This window comes from Calypte anna, chromosome 9 (assembly GCF_003957555.1).
Source record: "Calypte anna isolate BGI_N300 chromosome 9, bCalAnn1_v1.p, whole genome shotgun sequence".
Classification (NCBI taxonomy): Eukaryota; Metazoa; Chordata; class Aves; order Apodiformes; family Trochilidae; genus Calypte; species Calypte anna.
Genome location: NC_044255.1, coordinates 23,437,982 through 23,458,072, shown reverse-complemented (window position 1 = coordinate 23,458,072; position 20,091 = coordinate 23,437,982). Strand labels below are relative to the sequence as shown.

At 44.4% G+C, this 20,091-nt stretch overlaps 1 protein-coding gene across 1 annotated transcript; it reads right to left on the bottom strand.

The window, feature by feature from the left end:
* On the bottom strand, positions 1-11,571 carry NMD3 (NMD3 ribosome export adaptor). The gene is made up of 15 exons (XM_030456559.1): positions 11,458-11,571; positions 11,095-11,229; positions 8,507-8,603; positions 7,480-7,560; positions 7,004-7,132; positions 6,355-6,445; positions 6,094-6,172; positions 5,685-5,781; positions 5,290-5,407; positions 4,592-4,737; positions 3,834-3,946; positions 3,103-3,175; positions 2,530-2,636; positions 1,657-1,727; positions 1-1,216 (listed from the first exon to the last, which is right to left on the bottom strand). The coding sequence occupies exons 1-15, from the start codon at positions 11,499-11,501 to the stop codon at positions 1,083-1,085; spliced, it is 1,515 nt and encodes a 504-aa protein (XP_030312419.1). The 5' UTR covers positions 11,502-11,571; the 3' UTR covers positions 1-1,082.
* Between the last annotated feature and the right edge of the window lie 8,520 nt (positions 11,572-20,091).

Genomic DNA, 20,091 nt, shown 5'->3' with positions numbered 1-20,091 from the left:
TCCAGGCACAGGATGTGTTTACTGGCTACAGGGTACACAATAAAGTCCTTCAATTTCCAGAGATTTGGCTCACTGGTCACTAAAATTGAGTTTATCTACATCTCTCCAGCACTACCAGCAGGTGTAACTACTGTAAAATGTGTAATAAAATGTTTTTATTGCTTCCATACTTATATGGAATTAAACCAGATGTACATGCACATAAACTCCTTCTAAAATTTCTACTGAACCAGCTTTGTGCAGGAAAAACGAATTAAAACCAGATGAATGCAAGGCTGTAATGTCCTTCCACACCACCTGTGTCCTCTTCAGGCTTTGTGGTAGAGAGGAATTTGATTTTTAAGTTAACTAAATAATGCTGGACCCAAAATAACTGTGTGGGGTTTTTTAATAGTTCATAGTTGGTGGATTAATTAGACATTATGCAGATTGCTGATACAGGCATGGAATATAGATCTGAACAATATTCATTGCACTTCACAGAATTTTCCAGTCTTTCAGATCAAGGGCTGCATTTTCCATCAGTTTCCAGGGAAGTTTTTTATGTATTTGGAGTTCCCTTAGCAAAGGGAGCAGAAGACACATTCCCCAAAATATAGTTACATGGAATCATTTAGCAGCACCACAAAAGGCTTCAAATCACTGTAGCAAAAAGATTAAGACAGGAAAAATCCCTCCCCTGTGAAGAAGGAAAGCAAGAAGTGGTAGGAAGGTTCTCTACCTACAAATCTAGCAAACCAGAATGGAATCTCTCCCTCTGGACATCCTTCCTTGCCAGCTGTCTTCAGGAAAAGACAATTATTATTCCCAAAACATAACCCTGAAAGTAGTCAGATGATCTTTACACTGCAGGGAGAGAACACTCAGGGATGGGAAGAACTGTTGGAACTTAGATAGGAGTATTTGCATCAGAAATTTACCTTTAATTGCTGAATATTGTATATTAAATATGAATTCAAGACCATGATTAAGAGGTGTAGTGGTAGTTATCACATTACTTTCCATGCTGATGTGATCTGCAATGTTTGCTTGTGTTCTGGGCAATTTTTCCTCACCAAAGGGATATTTACTGCTTTAAGGAATTATTCTGTCATCATATTTGCTCCCTCTCCACCAGTGGCATCCTCAGAAATGTGGAGATCCTCCAGCATCTCAGCCAGGCTGATTCGTGGAGTCCCATCATCATCTGTGTCACTCTCCACTGGGATATCTGCATCTAAAAAAGCAACAGGGAAAACCAAATAAAACAAACAGTTGAGCAAAGAGAACCCAAAACCCCAAGGAATAAGAGGGGAAAAAAACCTCAGTCCCCAAGACAAGCAACAAAACACAAAACCCAAACCAATCCCTCCTAAAACCCAACAAATTGTGGTCATTGCCCTCATGGAAAATGCTGAATTAAGTATCCAATCCTTCTCCCAGCAAAGGGTTTTGGGTGCAGGAGAAAACAGGTTTCTCTCTCTTGTGTTAAAGGCAAGGAAACAAAACCCAAACATCCATTCAGGGCACATAAAACACACTGGATGCCTGAAGCTGTTCCATGGCAGCATTTCTCTGGGCATGAGGAGGTTCAAAGGATCCAAACTGAGAACTTCAGTAAAAATACTTTCACCCCAAGAGCCCTGATCTGCAATTAACTGCCTGGAAAGGCCTTACTTCTGTAAATGTTGACATTCTTCCGTATGGCTTCATCCTCTTCCAGATCTTCAAGGAAGTCCTGGTACTGCCTGTAAAAGATGTTTAATATATTGGTTCACTTTTCTTCTGGATTTAGGCAAGTTTATAAAACTAAATCAAATCAAAGAAAAGAAGCCCTGTGGAAGAACTGCAACCTGCAGTCTCTCAGACATGGTTTGATATCATTCCTGTATTTCCATCTCATCCTTTCTGCCCTTTTTATTAGCACCCAGTAGTTTCCAAACAACTTCAGCTGCCTGTCCTCATTTAACTCTGATTGCCTCGTTGTTTCCATTCATTATTTAGAATCTCCTGCTGCTGTATCAGCTTTGTCACTGAACAAAGGAGTGAGGAGCATGGTTTTCACCAAAAGTGTCCCTCTAGACACAGTCAGGTGCAGACACAACGTTTCCACTATTACTTGTCTCATACTTTAAGCTGCTGTTGGAAAAAAACAGAAACTGTTTCAATACTTTGCAACAGCAAGCTGGAAAAGACAGCAGTGTTAAGATTCCAGGATTTAGGCTGTTTCCACACACCCCTGGTCCTGCTGTCCTCAGCATCCTGAGAACTTGGCAGTCAAGACAGGAGAAGTGTAAGGAAGGTGGCTTGAAGCACTTCTGAGAGAAGGAACCACGTGGAGTGGCCCTGCTCTTTGGAGAACACTTTTACAGCTCTGTCCCTGAGCCTGCTTCAAGGTCCAGCAGAACCAGCAACCTTTGCTTGTGCCCCCTTCAGAGCAGCACAGGTGTCACAGCAGCCTCATCCTCAGCAGAAGCTGAGGAATGGGATTTCTAGACTCAACATCCTGGGTAAGGGGGGGAGTGAAAAGCTTCATGGCAGACACCAAACCTCTCATCATCTGTGTCTGTGCCTTCTCTGTCTCTCTCCAGCTCCTTCAGCTTCCAGTTCCTGCGCCGCTGACGTTTGCTGCGGTCGTAGCTCTTCTTGATTAACACCTGGAGTGACACCCAGCAGGGATTTATTCACACAAACACACCTGGAATACCACTGAGAACACCCTCAGAAATCTGAAACAACCCCTGGGCAACTGTAAAACCAGCTGAACAAATGGCAGGGTCAGCCTGGCACTCACAAGTTTTCTACAGAACCTATAAAGGATTTAACAACTCAAAGGTTTCCAAATGCTCTGAATTTTGTCCTGAAAACACACAAACACTGGAGATGTTCACCAGAGTGTGAACAATCTCAGCAAAAGTTAAAGCAAATGTATTATTTAACCACCACTTGAAGAACTGAAGTAGAGAAAATAACTCTCCAAGTGGATGTTGCTCACATTTCAATATTAATATCCCCTCTTCCTCCAGGCACTATGGAACTCGTGGGGATTCATTAGAAAATCATCATTCAAAACACCCCTGAGTAACACAGAGAAGTTTGCCCAGAGAAATGAAATGGTCTTACCACATCAGGAATGCTGTGGGGGTTCATCTTATTGGCAAACTCATCATTTAAGTTGCAGTTTGCCAGGTCGAATCTGGAATAAAAACAGGAATAAAAATCTGGAATAAAAGGGATTTTTAAACCTACCCTTCTAAGTCAGTCTATAAAACTGAATTCAGTTCAGGGTGTGTTTGCATTAGAGAACAGCACAGTGCAAGTTACAGCTCCTGAGAAAAGAGAAATGTTTCCAAATGAAGTGGAGAGGAAATAAAAAAATCCACTCAATGTGCAGGTGTTGTGACTGTGACTAACTCTGGGAAGCTGCTGTTCCCAAATTCTGCTCCCCAGCCTCCTGAACCCAAACAGCAACACCCCCCAAGGTTCCCTTGGCCTTAAGACAGCTCAAATAACACCCCTGTTTCTGCCTTTTGGAGAATTACCCAATTTGCCTGATCTTAACAGAATTCCACGTTCCATTGCCACAGATAATTCTCACTATTAAACAAAAAGATCTTGCTTGGTGTTTTAAAAATCCCTCCCATCTCCTTGTGTCTGAACTGCTACTCCCATCTGGACTCTAAAGTCAATACTTCAGCTGTTCCTAACAGCCCATTTCACAGGAGGATTTCTGCTAGAAAAAAAGATTTCCTCATTAGGCCAGGATGAAAGGAACACAGAAGCCTGTGGGGAACCCAGAGAATTCAGTCTTGAAATAATCATTTAATTTAAAAACAACAAGAAACAGAACAAACCCCAAGACAAGGTCTCCAGGATTCAGGATGTGTCCCAGGTGAGTAAAGCAGAAGTACTGATGGTCTGCGTTCAGCTCTGAGGTTTTCTGCACCCAAGCCTCAGCCAGGGTGTGCTTGAGGAATGGAAAATAAACCACTTTTGTAATCCAACACAACTCACTGTCCTCTTACAACATCTGCACTGTTGTCTTCCTGTTTTAAACTACATTTCTAATTAGACTTGGATTTCCACATCAAGTATCCAATGTATTTTTGTTACTCCTCATTGGTAATCTCAGCCCAAGTAAGGGAATGGACACACCAACAACTTTGCACATGAATTCCACAGGACAGGGCTTGTTTGGTGGTTTTTTAGTATTTCATAACTTTTAAGTATATATAGCTCTTGACTGAGAAGCAAATGGTTGGTACTGATTCATTGATTAAAAAGCAATGGGTTTATACTTCAAGAGCAATCTAAAGAAGAAGAGCTGCAAAGTTATTATAAATAAATTTCAGTAATGTTGGTAAGAAGTAGAGTTTAAACTCTTCAATGGAAGAGAAATTCTGGAAGTGGAATTCACACAACACCTGTGCCATCTCCAAGCAAAAAAACCATTCTGCACATCTTCCTGAGAAGAACTTTTGCCAGCGAGATGGCACAGGAACACCTGCAACTGACTGTGCAAGGTGGAATGGATCAAAAGCAGAAATTCAGCTGAGCAGGAGAGAGGAGAGGAAAGCCCCAAACATGGAGTCAAACTGAGAGGAAGTCCTACCTTGTTTGATTTTGCCCCTGCTCCTGCCCCTTTCTTCTTTTCTTGAACTCTGTTGATATCCATAATGATAAATTCCTCCAGCTGTTTGGGGTGGAACAAGCTATGGAAAGGGTGGCGCCAGTAGGTGTTGCCATCAATTTCAGCAACTGGAAAGGAAAAAAAACCCCCAAAACCATCCCATGGGCAAAGAACTTCTTGCAAAGAAATTCAAAGGAAACATCAGGCAACTGCCAAATGCATTTTGGTGAAGTTTGTCATGGTAACTCCAGTATTTAGGACATGCCCCATGTTGCAGAGCTGTGCTACAGGAACAGTTGATCTGGGAGAGGCAAATCACACCTCAGATGTGCAAAGCACAGACTTCTTATCCACAAAAAGAATTCTCCTGGATGTATCCTAATTAAAATAACTTGCCAGCAAATAGCAACCAGAGCACAGGGATTTTGGTATCAAAGGGGCTGGTTTCACAATCCAGTGGAAATAAAGGAATACACCTGACAAAAATAAGTGCTCTGCAGAGACCAAGAAGTTGGCAGTGAGCCTGCACATTTTGCCTAGGATACTGTGGAAATCAAACCTGAAGAACTGCATCTTAGATTGATTGCTATGAAATTTCTATGTCAGGGTCTAAGAAAATAAGATTTAATGAAAAAAAGAGTGATAAAATTGTGCCAAGGGAAGAGAATTCCCCAACTTACTCTGCAGAGTGCTAGGATCAATGAGGTGGATGGTGCTTGTCACCCTGATGCACACACAGATCTGGCTCATGTTCCCAAGGCTCTGGGCCAGTTTTGGTGACAGGCAGACAACATTGTCCTGCATGCAGACAGAAAAAAAAGTCCCACATGTATTTCCTTCATTTTTAGTCACAAGATTAAATCTTCAGAATTATCTGGAACAGATTTTTAAGCTTGTGTTTTCAAGTCTTCACCCAATAACAGCCAACAACCTCTCTGAGGTAGCTGCTTTCCATGCTTCATTGGGAGTAGATCCCTCCAGAACTCCAAATCCACACCCAACCAGGACTCCATCACCAAACCCAAACTCTACCCACACTGTACAACACCCTGAAGATGAAACAGAGAAAAGTTACCTTGCAGATTGGAACAATTTCCACAGAGAAAGTGCTTTTGTAATTGTAGACATTACTGTGAATATCATGAGAGATCAAACGTTGGGATGATTTTGCTCTGTAGAAGATAAAAACAGAGTTTTTAGGCAGCAAGAAGATTACTTGGAACAGGAGAGAATCAGCAATGAAAGTGTAGAGCTAGGTACCACAAATCCAAGAATTAAGGAAACAAAAATGCAGGAGGGTTTGTTTTCAAATGGATTAGTTTTACAAGTGGGAAACATGGGACTGCTGTAGAAGGGATTTTGTCTGTTCCAACTAGAATCCAGATCCTTTACACTTGCTCTTAGAAAATTCATTAAAAATGAAGGATTAAAGAAATTTCCCAAAAGCTTTTGAGTAGTCAAGGCAATAAGAATAAATGGTTTACCTAGATGGAACTGTACACTGCAGAAAGTCAACCATCTTCTGGGCCTGTTGCTTTGAAGAATAATAAAAATCCAGCCCATCTTAAAGAAAAGAAAGCTCAATGAACATATTTAGTTCAAATATTATTATTATTTTTTTCAAATACAATGCACAGGGTAAGCAACCTACTGCTTACCTGTACACAGCTGCTCCTGCAAGCACCTTCCAGGCTAGAACAGGTGAAGATATTCCACCTCAAGGCTACCAAAGCCACCACACTTACCATGGATTTCCTTGATGCGAAGTGTGTTTTGGTGAAGCCTGTGTTTTAAAATCAGCTGCTCCAAATAGTAGAAAGTCTTCTTGTGCTGAGTCTAAAAACCAAGATAAAATTATCAAGGTTATTTAAGGACTGCCCAGTGCAAATGCAGAAGAAATATTTATATCCAAAGATCATCTGGAGAAGGAACAATCCAAGGTCTGCTCGCTCCAAGTAACCAAAAAGATTTCAGAGATGTGCTCTGAATATCCCCAATTATTTAAAGCTTTTGTTTGTTACTTTTGTAATAAAAAATAAAATAATTGGTAGCTGAAGATATCATTTGCTTCAAACAAGATTTAAATATTAAAAAAAAACCCAACTGTACTACTGTTTCCAACACTGCCTTGAAATAAAGAAGGATATTGAGTATTTCCCCCTGCCAGCCACCATTTAAAAAGAATTAAAAAAGAATGTGCTGATAATGCTGGGGAGTGGAGAGGAAGTTTTTCTAAACTAAAAAATCAGTAAGAAAAGAAACCCCCACTGAGAACACAAGATGTTTTCCTGGGGCAGTGTGCAAATGTGAGTGCATCTTTTCCTGAGAAAATGACAAAGATTTGTCCACTTGATTCTTCTGCCAAAAACCCCAAAATTCAGTTTTTGCCCCTACCTTTTGTCTGACTTGGACTACAGCTTTCCAGAAATCCTTGGCTTCAATCCTATGGCAGTCTTCACACATCTGAGACTGAACTATGTATTCCACCACAAACACTTGCTGAAGAACTGCTCCATTCAGCACCTGCAAAAAAACCCAAAAAGGTTAAAAAGTCTCCTCGTTAGCCTGGCCAAACTGGTTACCACAGCATCCTGCAATAAGTTCCACACTACATTATGGGACAGACAGCTGTATTTGGGTCACAAATAATAGTGTTTTTTTTTTTTTTTTACTGCAATAGTCCATAACCTTCTTCAATCTGTGAGGAATGGCATTTTAGGCAGGATGGAATCAATACTCCTTCACAGTAAGCACATGCTGGGTTTTACCTATGAGATCCACTTACTTAAAAAGTAATAATAATTAAAGAAATTAAATAAAATCAGACTATTTGTCATAAAATTCTTTAAAAAGCCACATACTTCACTTACCTCTTTCTGAACAGTCAGTTTCAGCTTCAGCCTCTTAGAGTGTGGTTCAGTCCAAATAAAGCCTGCATCAATCAGCCTCACCTGGCAGTGGGAAAGAAGAAGAACTCAGCTCCTGCCAGCAGCTGTGCTGGTACAGGTGTTAAAAACTTGCACTTCTACCCCCTAGAAAAATGTATGGTTAAGTTCACTGCTCCTCAACCAAGTGAGGAAATTAATAACCTCCATTAAATCCAAATTAAGAGTGTTTAGCTGGAACACAGGGGCTGATCTACCTAAACTGCTGGAGGTTGGAAATGAGCAGGATCCAGCAGGATTTCTGGGTGCTGCCAAAGTGAAGAGTACAAAGGACTTCTGGGCTTAAAAACCAATTTAATCTCCAAAACTAAAAACCATGCATTTACTGTAACAAAAGTTTTGTACATTTAAATCCCAGCCCAACAGCAAGAAGCTCAATGAGGCACTTGAAACTCAAAGCTTGAGCAGTGCAGTAACATTTTTAAAATTATTTTTTTTTTGCTTAAAACAGTATTTCAGATTTTTTTTTCCTCTGCCAAGCTTCTGAAACTGATATATACTTTGCTGATGTAGAGGTGAGACTTTCAGTTTAGTCTACACACAAACCTCTGCAGCTCCTTTTCATTCCACCATCAGGAAGCACAAGAATCATATTTACATTTTAAGAATACACAGAAAAATTAAAAAAATTAAGATGCATGAAAAATAAGTTGGCTTCCTGCAGCTAATCCTGCTCAACTCCCACCTAAGCAGCACACTGCATGGTTTGAAGTCACAGAATTGCACCAACAACTTCCACAAGTATGCTTGGAAATTTTTTGTTAAAACCTTTCCTTGCTGAATCCTCCCAAATTCCAATATATTTTGCATAAAATAAGATTGTTATTCTCTATACTTAATATAAATCACTTTATTACCTCTACAAGAGCACAAACAGCTGCTCTGGAAGGCTCAAACCCCACAGAACTTGATTTTTGGGTGATAAAACTTGACAAGCTGTGAAAATACCCACCCTGCTCAGTGAAGCTTTGATTTTTTTGAGGCACAAAGCAAGCAGCTCCCTCGATTCCAGAGTGCACTGAACCCAGGTTCCTGGAGGCTGGAGATACCTGTGGCACAGGAAGCATTTCATAGAGTCATAGAATCATAGAATTAGCCGGGTTGGAAGGGACCTCAGAGATCATCTAGTCCAACCCTTGACCCACCGGAGCAGTTGCTAGACCATGGCACTGAGTGCCACATCCAGTCTTTTTTTAAATGTCTCCAGGGACGGAGAATCTACCACCTCACCGGGCAGTCCATTCCATAGCCTGATCACCCTCTCCGTGAAGAAATTCTTTCTAATATCTAACCTAAACCTCCCCTGGCACAACTTAAGACTGTGTCCTCTTGTCTTGTTGAAGGTCGTCTGTGAAAAGAGTCCAGTTCCCACCTCGCTACAGCCTCCTTTCAGGTAGTTGTAGACAGTGATGAGGTCTCCCCTGAGCCTCCTCTTCTTCAGGCTGAACAGCCCCAGCTCTCTCAGCCTCTCCTCATAGGGCCTGTGCTCGAGTCCCTTCACCAGCCTGGTTGCCCTCCTTTGGACCTGTTCCAGGACCTCTACATCCTTCTTAAACTGAGGGGCTCAGAACTGGACACAGTACTCGAGGTGTGGCTTAACCAGCGCTGAGTACAGGGGAAGAATCACCTCCCTGGACCTGCTGGTGACGCTGTTTCTGATACAAGCCAGGATGCCATTGGCCTTCTTGGCCACCTGGGCACACTGCTGGCTCCTGTTCAGCTTCCTGGCAATCCAGACTCCCAGGTCCTTTTCTGCCTGGCTGCTCTCCAGCCACTCTGTGCCCAGCCTGTAGCGCTGCATGGGGTTGTTGTGGCCAAAGTGCAGGACCCGGCACTTGGCCTTGTTGAACCTCATCCCGTTGGAATCGGCCCAGCTCTCTAGTCTGTCCAGGTCCCTCTGCAGAGCCCTCCTGCCTTCGAGTTGGTCCACACTTCCTCCCAGCTTAGTGTCATCTGCGAATTTGCTGATGATGGACTCAATCCCTTCGTCTAAGTTGTCGATAAAGATATTGAACAGCACTGGGCCCAACACTGATCCCTGGGGGACACCACTAGTGACCGGCCGCCATTTTGATGCAGCCCCGTTCAGCACCACTCTCTGGGCCCGGCCCTCCAGCCAGTTCCTAACCCAGCACAGGGTGCTCCTGTCCAAGCTGGGGGCTGACAGCTTCTTCAGGAGGATGCTGTGGGAGACGGTGTCAAAGGCCTTGCTGAAATCCAGGTAGATTTCACTCCAGGGGAATCCCTCAAAACAAGCCGAGCAGTTCTCAGCTTGACAACTTTTTACAAAAACAACAACTTTTTGCCCTATCTGTACCAATCTGCCTCATTTATCCCAGGCACTCACTCAGAAGCATCTTCTGGACATAGCCACAGCTTTCCCACTTCCACAGGAAACACGGGAATATTGGGAACAGGTAGGATACATAACACAGAATACACGGGGTAAAGACTGGGGACACAACACGGGATATGGAGCCATGTGCTGGAGAAATCCTGGGATGACAGCTTGGGAGGGACCTCAAAGAACACAGTGACCAAGGGGAGGGGACCCACTGCTCCCATCAGAACCAGGGGCATTCCTCCCCTCAGAACCGGGCTCACTGCTCCCATCAGAACCAGGGGGCATTCCTCCCCTCAGAACCGGGCTCACTGCTCCCATCAGAACCAGGGGCATTCCTCCCCTCAGAAATGGGCTCACTGCTCCCATCAAAACCAGGGGGCATTCCTCCCCTCAGAACCGGACTCACTGCTCCCATCAGAACCAGGGGGCATTCCTCCCCTCAGAAATGGGCTCACTGCTCCCATCAGAACCAGGGGGCATTCCTCCCCTCAGAACCGGGCTCACTGCTCCCATCAGAACCAGGGGGCATTCCTCCCCTCAGAACCGGGCTCACTGCTCCCCTCGGAACCAGGAGGCATTCCTCCTCTCAGAACTGGGCCCGATACTCCCCCCACTTCCCCCCTCAGAACCGGGTCCGCGCTCCTCCCCTCAGAACCGGGCCCGATACTCCTCGTCCCCTCAGAACCGGGCCCGATGCTCCTCCTCCTTCAGAACCGGGCCCGATGCTCCCTCCCCCTCAGAACTGGGCTCGCGCTCCTCCCCTCAGCATCGGGCCCGATGCTGCCCTCAGAACCAGGTTCACTGCTCCCCTCAGAACCGGGCCCACTGCTCCTCCCCCTCCTCAGAACCGGGCCCGATGCTCCCCAAACTCAGAACTGGGCCCGATGCTCCCCTCAAAATCGAGATGCATTCCTCCCCTCAGAACCTGGCCCGATACTCCTCCTCCCCTCAGAACCGGGCCCGATGCTCCTCGTCCCCTCAGAACCGCGCCTGATGCTCCTCCTCCCCTCAGAACCGGACCCGATGCTCCTCGTCCCTTCAGAACCGGACCCGCGCTCCTCCCCTCAGAACCGGGCCCACTGCCCCTCCTCCTCCCCTCAGAACCGGGCCCTCTCCTCCTCCCTTCAGAACCGGGCCCCTGCTCCCCTCAGGAGGGGTTTCGGCCATGGGAGCTGGAGCGGGCCAGGGCTGCCCACCTTTCACACTGCTTGCAGAAGTGGAGGGTGCCCTGTTTGGGGATCCCCTCGGTGATGTCCACCTGGGCCCGCAGACACCCCACGCACATGTTGGCCGGGTTGGGCGGGATGGGAACGCCGCATTGGCAGCAGAGGCTGGAACAGAAGAAAAGAACAAACCAGTCGCCAACACCAAGCCTAGAGAGAGGCAAGTCCCCTTTTAAAATCTATTCATTTATCATTAGAAAAATCTATGCCTCAAGAGAGCCGCGGGTATCGTTCCCCCCCCCCCCTCCTCTTCAAGTGCCTCAACCCGAGGCCGCGTCCGACAGAAGCAAAAAAGGAAAAGCAAAAAAGCAAAGCCCGGTTGCCCACCCCGCTTACATATTGCCTTGGGTAGGGGCTGCTGGTCCCGTCATGTACTCCATGATTGCGGAAACCCATGCGGAGGCTCCGCTTTCCGGGCCTGAGAGGAAAGGGAGGAGGAAGGCGGGAGGCGGGATCGGGAGGGCGGGCGGGAGCCTCAAGATGGCGGAGGGGGTGAGGGGGCTGAGGGGTGGAGGTGACTCTCCCCTTGAAGCGTTGTAATGAGTGGTTCTTTAAAGCAATAATTAACATTTTTCTGTGAAAATCATCGATTTGAACTATCAATCTGCCTCCCCTGAGGGGCTGTGTGGTGCTGTTGTTGCAGGAAAGGGAGGCAGTCGCGGTTGTTGATAGGCGTTAATTCGCATTGATTCGTTCGCATTAATTCGGTGTGAGGGGGGGTTGGCACATCCACAAAACCACCTGGAAAAGGTGTAAACGGGGGCTGCCAGCCACAGGTAACAGGAATTAAATCTGGAAGGTTGCCGCTTGTGTATCTTCGAGGGGTGTTGCTCAATAATTTTAGGGTTTTTTTCACCCTTTTATGAACTGCGCCTGTTAACGTCTCCAAATGTTAAACTCCGGTGTTTCCAAAGGAATTCACAGATTTGAAGAGTAAGAATGTTTGGTATTGAATTTATATTACTTCTAGAATTGCTTGCAAGAAGCCTGGTACCTTCCAGACTGAAAATGCATTAATTTCTTGCATCCAACAACTTGTGATCACTTCATAGAAATTACAAAGGTAAAACTGAAGTGCCTGAACTTCTCCCTTTGTATCTGAGCAAAGAGATCACTTTTTTTTTCCCAGAACATGAATTAAAATTAAAAATAATAATAATAATAATAATAGATTATCTGATGGCACAGCTGCTTTTAAGTGAAGAAAAACCATGCCAGCTGGGGACTTAGTTTTGATTTGAAATCATGAGGCATGAATGAATAAGGGGTCCCATCACTGATTAAGCTATAATAATTATTAGATGCCTTTAATTTACTGTTGATGTGAAATTGCCCCCAGAACCATCTGGCAATGGTGATTTCTGAATCAAAGTTCACACCACAGAACCAGTAGAACTCTTAAGCAGAAAATAGCCATTAGTTTTTAGTAGCAATTAGCTTTGGGGTACATTGAGACATCTGGTTGAATCTTCCTCCTAGTGAAAATTATATCAGTTTGTACTGATTTCTTTGCCTCTTCTGTTTTTCAGTCAGTATTACCTAGTATTAACTAGTATATAGATTTTTACTAGCATCTTCTTTAGAGTCTATATTAATCTTACTCTAAGCACACTACTTCATCTCACAGTATTTCATTCCCATTCATTTGGGGGGATAAATACTTCACCCCTGTGCATGCTGACCCTGGAATTACAGGAATTAGACTGAACTCTCATGCAAATTGAATTTGTCCTCAAATTTGGAGTAGATTTTCTTTGTGATCTTTAGAAGTACTGCTTAGCCTGCAAGCTACCAAACAATCCAAGTTCCAACATTAAAAGGATCTGGGTGATTGACAAGGAGAGCAAATACACCACTTAAAAATGGTTTTAATACAGGTTTGCTCTCATTGTTATGTGAGGATGAGCCTTGAATAAAGAGCTGTGCCAAGGCAAAAAAAAAACAAACAGGCCAGCAGACTCAGAGCAGCTCAGTTTTCAGTAGAAATGTCAATGAATGGAAGCATAAATCAATGGCAAAGAAATTCCTGTGATTAATTTAACAGACACCTGAGGTCACTATTCCCTCATAAACTGGAGCCAGGAAAGGAGCTCCCAGAGAAGCTCCTGGGACCTCTTGTCCAGGTAAAGGTGCTCTGACCTTCCAATGGCTTCCAAGAGGTTTTGTTTTCAGTAAAGTAAAATTGGGAAGAATTGAAGAACAAAAGCAAACAGCATTTCATGCAGTTGTGGGGTTTTATTGGTGTTTAAAAAGAAATTAATTAATTAACTATTCACTGTAAAATAGATTTGGGATTCAGAGCAGATTCAGAGCAGAGATTTCCCTGGTTAAGGTAAATCACACCTTGCCTCTTCCTTGAGGGGAGGAGGGCTGTCTTTGCTTGCTATTGGTGGCAGATGGGAAGTTGCAGACAAATAATTTCAACACTGCAGTGCACCCAGAGCTGTGCTTCAGGAGAGGTTCTGCTGTCCCAACTTGTCCTCTCTGGGCTCAAGGAGCAATCCGAATGGGAGGAATGGCATGAGGTAATTCCCCTGGGACATGGCACTTCCCAGGGCTGTTTTCTCAGAGCTAATCTGCACTAAATTTACTGGGATAACGCTCCAATTATTTTCCAGTCCTTGGCTATTCCTCCAGTTCCTTGTGAGGAATCCAATTAGCAATCCAATTTACACTCTGAGCCACGGACATTATTACTGCTGAACTTCAGAGGGAGGAACACAGAGAGCTGAAAAGAAACCTCTCCAAAATAGCTTTGCAAGAGGGATCAGCATGTTGTGACACCACTCCCAGCTTGCAGCTGATCAATGGATAAAACCTGGCATCACCCAGCTGTAAGCAGCTTTGTCACAACACAGGTACCTCTGCTTTTGTTTCCTTTCCACTGGGTAATGCTTGTGTGGAAATTGTATAGAATCACAGAATGGTTTTGGAAGGGACCTTAAAGCTCATCCAGTTCCAACCCCCTGTATGCCCAGGGACACCTCCCACAGCCCAGGGTGCTCCAAGCCCCATCCAACCTGGGCTGAGACACTTTCAGAGAGAGAAGGCAGCCATAAATTCCTTGGGCAACCTGTCCCAGGGTCTCATCACCCTGAAATTAAACAATTTCTTCCCAATGTCCAACCTCAATCTCCCCTCTTTGGGTTTTAACCCATTTCCCTTGTCCTCTCCCTACCCCTCCCATGTCCAAAGCCCTCCCTCAGCTTTCTTGGAGCCCCTTCAGATATTGGAAGGTTGCTCTGAGCTCACCTGGGAGCCTCCTCTTCTCCAGGCTGAACAACCCCAATCCCTCAGCCTGGCTTCCCAGGGAGCTGCTCAGCCCTCTGAGCATTTCAGTGCCTCTGCTCTGGGCACATTCCAGGAGTTTTCTGTCCTTCTGGTGCTGGGGACTCCAGACCTGGACACAGAACTCCAGGTGGGATCTCAGAGGGGGAGAATCCCCTCCCTTGAGCACTCTCTGTGCTTCTGTGGATCCAGCTCAGGACTTGGTTGGTTTCTGGGCTCCCAGCACACACTGAGGGCTCACCTTGAGCTTCTGGGCCACCAACCCCCCCCTGAGTCCTTCTCCTCAGGGCTGTCCTCAAATCCTTTCTCCTCCCAACCTGTCCTGGGATTGCCCCAGCACAGCTGCAGAACCTTGCACTTGGCCTTCTTGGACTTGCTGCAGTTTTCCCCAGCCCACTTCCCCAGCCTGCCCAGGTTAAGATATATTTTGACCCATGCAGGGCAAACTTCTTGAATCAGGTTTGCAAGAGCAGCAGTCCCTGTGCAAGGGTTGTCACCAAGCTGTAGGACAGTGCAGTTTGTCACCAGGAGGGGATGATTCTTAGCTCTGCTGTGTGCTGGGCCAGTGGAATGCTCAGTGTGGCAGAGGCAGAGGTGCTGGCTTGGTGCAAACCCCATCTGGGGGATGTCAGCAGCAGCTTTTTGCTCTGAAAAGCATCCTCTGCTTTCCTGGAGCTTTCTAAGAATCATTGCTAAGCCTCTCATGCAGATAGCAAGAGATTCATTTGTCCAGGTAGTCTTCAAAAACCAAAATAACCCAAACCATAATAAGCCAAACCATAAAGTTGAGCTACTTGCACAAGGAGACATCCAAGATTAATTAAGATACTCTGGATATTAAAAAGGAAAAGCCTCCATCTGTTCCACACCTCCTATCTCCCATTTCATGTTTATCAAACATTATTTTTTTCTTGATAACCACAGAAACCAAAGCTTTTAGTTTATCAACAGCTCAAGTTCAGCAGCTCAGCCTCTTCCACTGGCTTGTCAACATACACAGATTGCAAAAAGGGAAACAGAAAGCAACTGGCTACTGTACAAGTCACTAAGATTCCTATCCTGTTCTCATGAGCAAATATTTACCTTTTTTAAACAATGATTTCTTAGTCTGAGGTTCAGGACTGGTGCATCCTGGTGCAGATAACAAACACTCCAGTCCTAAAGCAACACTCCCTGGCTCCTGTCCAGTTCAAAGGGGTCTGGGGCAGAAAACCTGAGAATAATCTGCATGATTGTAGGTAATTTGTGCCAGAGTGTAGACTGAGAAAGGAAAATTGCATAAACAGTCAGGAAAGGGAAACATGGAAGGTGGAGGGCAGGGAAACTCTTCCCAACCCCTTGAGCATTTTAGCTTTAAGCATCTCACCAGTGGTAACCTAAGACACTGCTGAAGTAGCAGGTTTGATAAATGTAATAATGTCCTAGCACTCAGCTCTTTCTCTTTTTTTTTTTTTTTTTTTTTTTTTTTGTTCTTCTTGCAACAGTGCTATATGCATTTTAGAATTATTCATCAAGATAAATTCTGAGGAAGAGGTAGTGTTGCAACTTTAATGGGTTGAATTTTCCTTTCCACCACTCCCATCTTGCTGGCACATGCATGACATGGAGGTCTGACACATCCCTGTTAAAAGATGCCTTAGATCTTTTTGCAGCTATTGCTCAGCTGTTAAATTGCAAAACCAAAAACTTCTTGGATGTGGGATAGACTTGAAATGTAGAGGCACTGCCTGGAGACTCCTTCTGGGGAGTGGGAACCCCCAAAGCTGGGATGAATGCTTGCAGTTTCTGATTTACCATTTCTAGAAAAGATGACTTCAGTGGTGTTGGGTTTGTTATGGAATAGTTTTTGGGAAAAGTGCCCAGGGCTGGTGCAATGTGATGCTGATTTCAGCATCCAAACCTTGTGATCTGGCACCAAGGTTTGGATGGAGTGGATTTGAGAGGTCACAGTGCTGAGCAGAACTGACCCTGAGGTGTTTTAATGCCACTAAAATAGATTTGTGATGAGGAAGAGCTTTTGGACACCAAAATAACTCAAGATTTTTGGGGAGCAAATGAGTCACAGCCAGCCAGATATGAAAGGTTTTCCCACTGAGCATTTCTTGATGTTTCTCCCCAGCAGGTGTGAGATGGCAGGGCCAGCACAGCACTAGATGTGGGTGCACACACCTTGGCAGTGGTCTAACTCTGCTTGATTTCATCAGGTTGGGCCTTTTATTCTCATATGAGAAGAAATACTGGAAAAGGGAAATAAAATGTATTAATCTGTGATGTGGAGAGGGCTTCTTGGGATCTGAGCAGTATTTACTTGGAGTGAAATATCTTGGGATGTGCTCTGGGCTTCCTCTGGGCAAGGCACCAGGATGTTAAGAGTTTGGACCATCTTTTTTTCCTGCTGTTAGCTCATAAATCACTTAGTCTGTGTAGCTGGCAGATAATTAGTGCATACCAGGCTTCTCTCCTTGTGCAATTTGTGGCTGTGGAGAATGCAAATAACTGATAGAAGCTCTTTCTTCTGCCAGCCTGATGGGTGAGGCTGTTGGCTGTGCCTTGTCACCCCAGTCTTTTAATTACATTGCTGCAATCCTGTTACAGCCCTCTCTGATGTTAGGGTGCTTTCTTCTGAGCCTGACCTCATTTGTTTTGTGTCAAATACTCCTGGAGTTAGGTTTTAGCTGCATTTTCTACCCATGTTAATGCTGTGGGTTTTTTAAAAGAAATACCTAAAGCTGATAAGGATTCATGGCCTGGAACTCATCCTTGAATATGACCTTGAAATAATGAGATATTTCTGATTTACTCCATGATTATGAAGCAAATTTAGTCACTGTCAGGAAAAAATAACTGAAACAGCACCCTGCCTGACAATATCTCTTTTCCTGATGCTGCCACAATTTACCTTCATTTTCCCCCTTCTTTTTTTTTGCTCAGTCATTGTAAGCAAAGAAGGATCTGATTTTTTTTTTTTTTTTTCATACAGATTTGCCAGTTTTACCTTGTTCTCCCTCCAGCAGCGTTGTCCTAAAGCAATGAAGCACGTGAAGCAATTTCTACAACCTATTTCTAGCTCTCAGCTTCTTGTTGCAGTGCTTAGGAAATCTCAGTCAGCCTGGTAACACCTCCAGGACAGCCCCACTTGGGAGCTGACTACCAAACCACCAAAATCACCAGAGTTTTATCAGCTCTTAGCTGCCCAAATGGAGAAACTCCTGAAATAAGGGTGGAGCAGCCAGCACTGATAGCAAATGTTAACTCTGAGATAATTTCTGCCTGCAAATCACAGCCTTACAGCTGGAAAGTTTCCATGTCAATTGCTTGGAGGTATTTTTATAACCTGGACTCCTCAAATCCAGGTAAAATACTGCTTACTGTGAGGAGTATGAAGGACAAAATTGACCATGCTTTGAACCAGGGTTTCTTGATTGAGCTCAGGCTGAGCTTTTCTTCTTGTGTGTGAGGATTCAGAGTTAAGAGGAGCCCTTTTTGGTGCTGGAGTCATGGGATGAGCTCTGTGCTCTCACTGTGTGCTCCCACCCAGCCTTCAGGTGGTGTTACAGGCATCTCATCTCCTTTCTTAGCTGACAAACACTGATATTACATTGAATTTTTACTTTCCTGACATTTAAAAGTGGTTTATTTTACCAGAACATCTTTGTAATTTCAGCTCCCTCCTTTCCCTTGAACAATTTTGCAGCTTGGGTGAAGTCTGATGCTGATCAGGAGTAATCTGGTTTTCCTACTGACTCCCCAGTTTTTCCCTGTCTGCTCAGGTCAGGCTTGGAGGGAAGTGCTGATGTGATCCCAAGGAAGCACTTCAGGATTTGTGCTGGAAAATTCTGCAGGCAGCTGGAGAGCTCAGTGTAAGCTTAAGAACCTTCAAGTCATTCAGCTGGTTTAGCTGGCAGAGGTTTGGGGCTTAATTGTGATTTTTTTTGTATCCCTTCATCTCTCAGACTATCCCACAATCTTTCTGGAGACAATGAGGAGCCCACCTGGTTTCCAGTGTTTAGTAGGAGAGGATGTGGGAATCCTACAGGGATGGCAGGACAAAGGACTCCAGGACTGTCAGGATCAAGGCTCCTTGATACTCTTGATCAGCAGCAAGGCTAAATTTGATTAAATCAAATTAAAAAAAAGGAATTTTAAACCAGGGAGATCTGGTGCTGGCCAGCTGAGCTCAACAATGTCTCAGCATTTAAATTAATGATGCCTTTGTACTTTTAGGGTGAATGAAACTGCAACTGCTTTCTGCAAATCTCCTTTTCTGCTTTGGTTTCATTTATCAATACTGGGTTCTTGGTTCTGCTTGTTGTTGCTTAATGTTTCTTAACATTTGCTTCTTTTGGTGTAAAAAACCTCCAGCTGCTGTGCTCAGCCTGAGCTACAATTAACACAGGGTAATAATGGAGCAATTAACTGCGATTAACACGCAGTAATAATGAAGCAGGAGAAAAGAATGCCCTAGCAAGGTGTTTTATAAAGAGCCCCACACTTTAACTCTTCACAACTGAGTTCTTGTCCATACTCAGCTACCTGCTGGGGTTGTGGCACCTCTCTGAAGTGCCACTGTCCCCCTGGTGCTTCCATGGGGACAAGGAGGTATCAGCTGGTGGGAAAACCTCATCCATGAATTCCTTCATCTGCCAGGAAAAGGATTTCAGAACTGGGGCAGAGTTTTCTGAGCTGTGGTCTCAGGCTGTCAGAAGTGGGATCCCACCTCCTCCTCTCTCTTTCAGCTGGGGGAAGAAATTTCTCTGTTCACAGTTGTGTGCCAAAAATGCTCTGAAATCTCCTGCTGGCAACCATTAATTTGGAATATTAAGGAGCTAGAGTTATTTCAGCTTTTTGAGCAGAAAGGTGTGAAAAAGGTTGGAAAAATTGCATGAGACTTCTTAGCAGCAAGAGGTTATTTTTTCAGCTGTCTCCTGGTGAATGCCTCTTGCCCAGAACCTTTAAAATCCAGTAAAGAAGCTGAAGAATGCAAATAAAAAGAATATTTTCACTTCAGTAAGGCTGCAGGGACCTTCCCAATGAGGAACTCCTGCTGTTTGCCTCCATCTTTGGTGCACCTCCCACAAAGCTAACCAAAGATAAGAGGAAAAATAAGGAAGAGAAGTGCTTGATAGGAATCCCACCAGGAAAAGTCAGTGGGAAATTCCCTTTCCCTGAATAAAGCTGTTTGCTGGAATGTTTAAATAGCAACCTTACATTGGGGTGTGGGCTCCTTAAGATATGAGAGTCATCTTTGCATCCCTATAAAAAAAAAGTGTTTTTTCCTTGTTCTCCTGAGAGCAGGGCAGTTGTGTTTGATGCCACAAGGAACAAATAAACTTTCAGAGAAATCAGAAACTCAGCTGTTACTGGAAGCAGGAGCTGCCATGGCATTTACATCATCACACTATCTAGTTAACATCTCTTGAGGAGAGCAAATTGGGAGGTATTTTTTGGTTCAACAACTCACTAGGTAAATATTGTCATTTTTTCAGCTCCAACATATTTGGGTGGTTAGTTTTGTTCCATTTTATGGCTTAGAGAAATCTGTCTGTCATGGTTTCAGCCTGGCCCACACACATCCAGGGTATTTAGGAACAGAAAATCCAGGAGGAGCTGAGTCATGCACTGAAATCTTTCTGAGAATAAAATTTTATTTTTTTTTTTTTCTGAAAAAACTACACAAACACA

Bases quoted from the DNA above. Each gene is read 5' to 3' on its own strand.
- NMD3 (XM_030456559.1), bottom strand. From the start codon at position 11,501: ATGGAGTACATGACGGGACCAGCAGCCCCTACCCAAGGCAATAT. The intron at 7,561-8,506 runs GTGGGTATTTTC...TCCCACTGCCAG, and splicing joins TCAAAGCTTCACTGAGCAGG to GTGAGGCTGATTGATGCAGG. The intron at 1,728-2,529 runs GTTTGGTGTCTG...CATCTTTTACAG, and splicing joins ACAGACACAGATGATGAGAG to GCAGTACCAGGACTTCCTTG.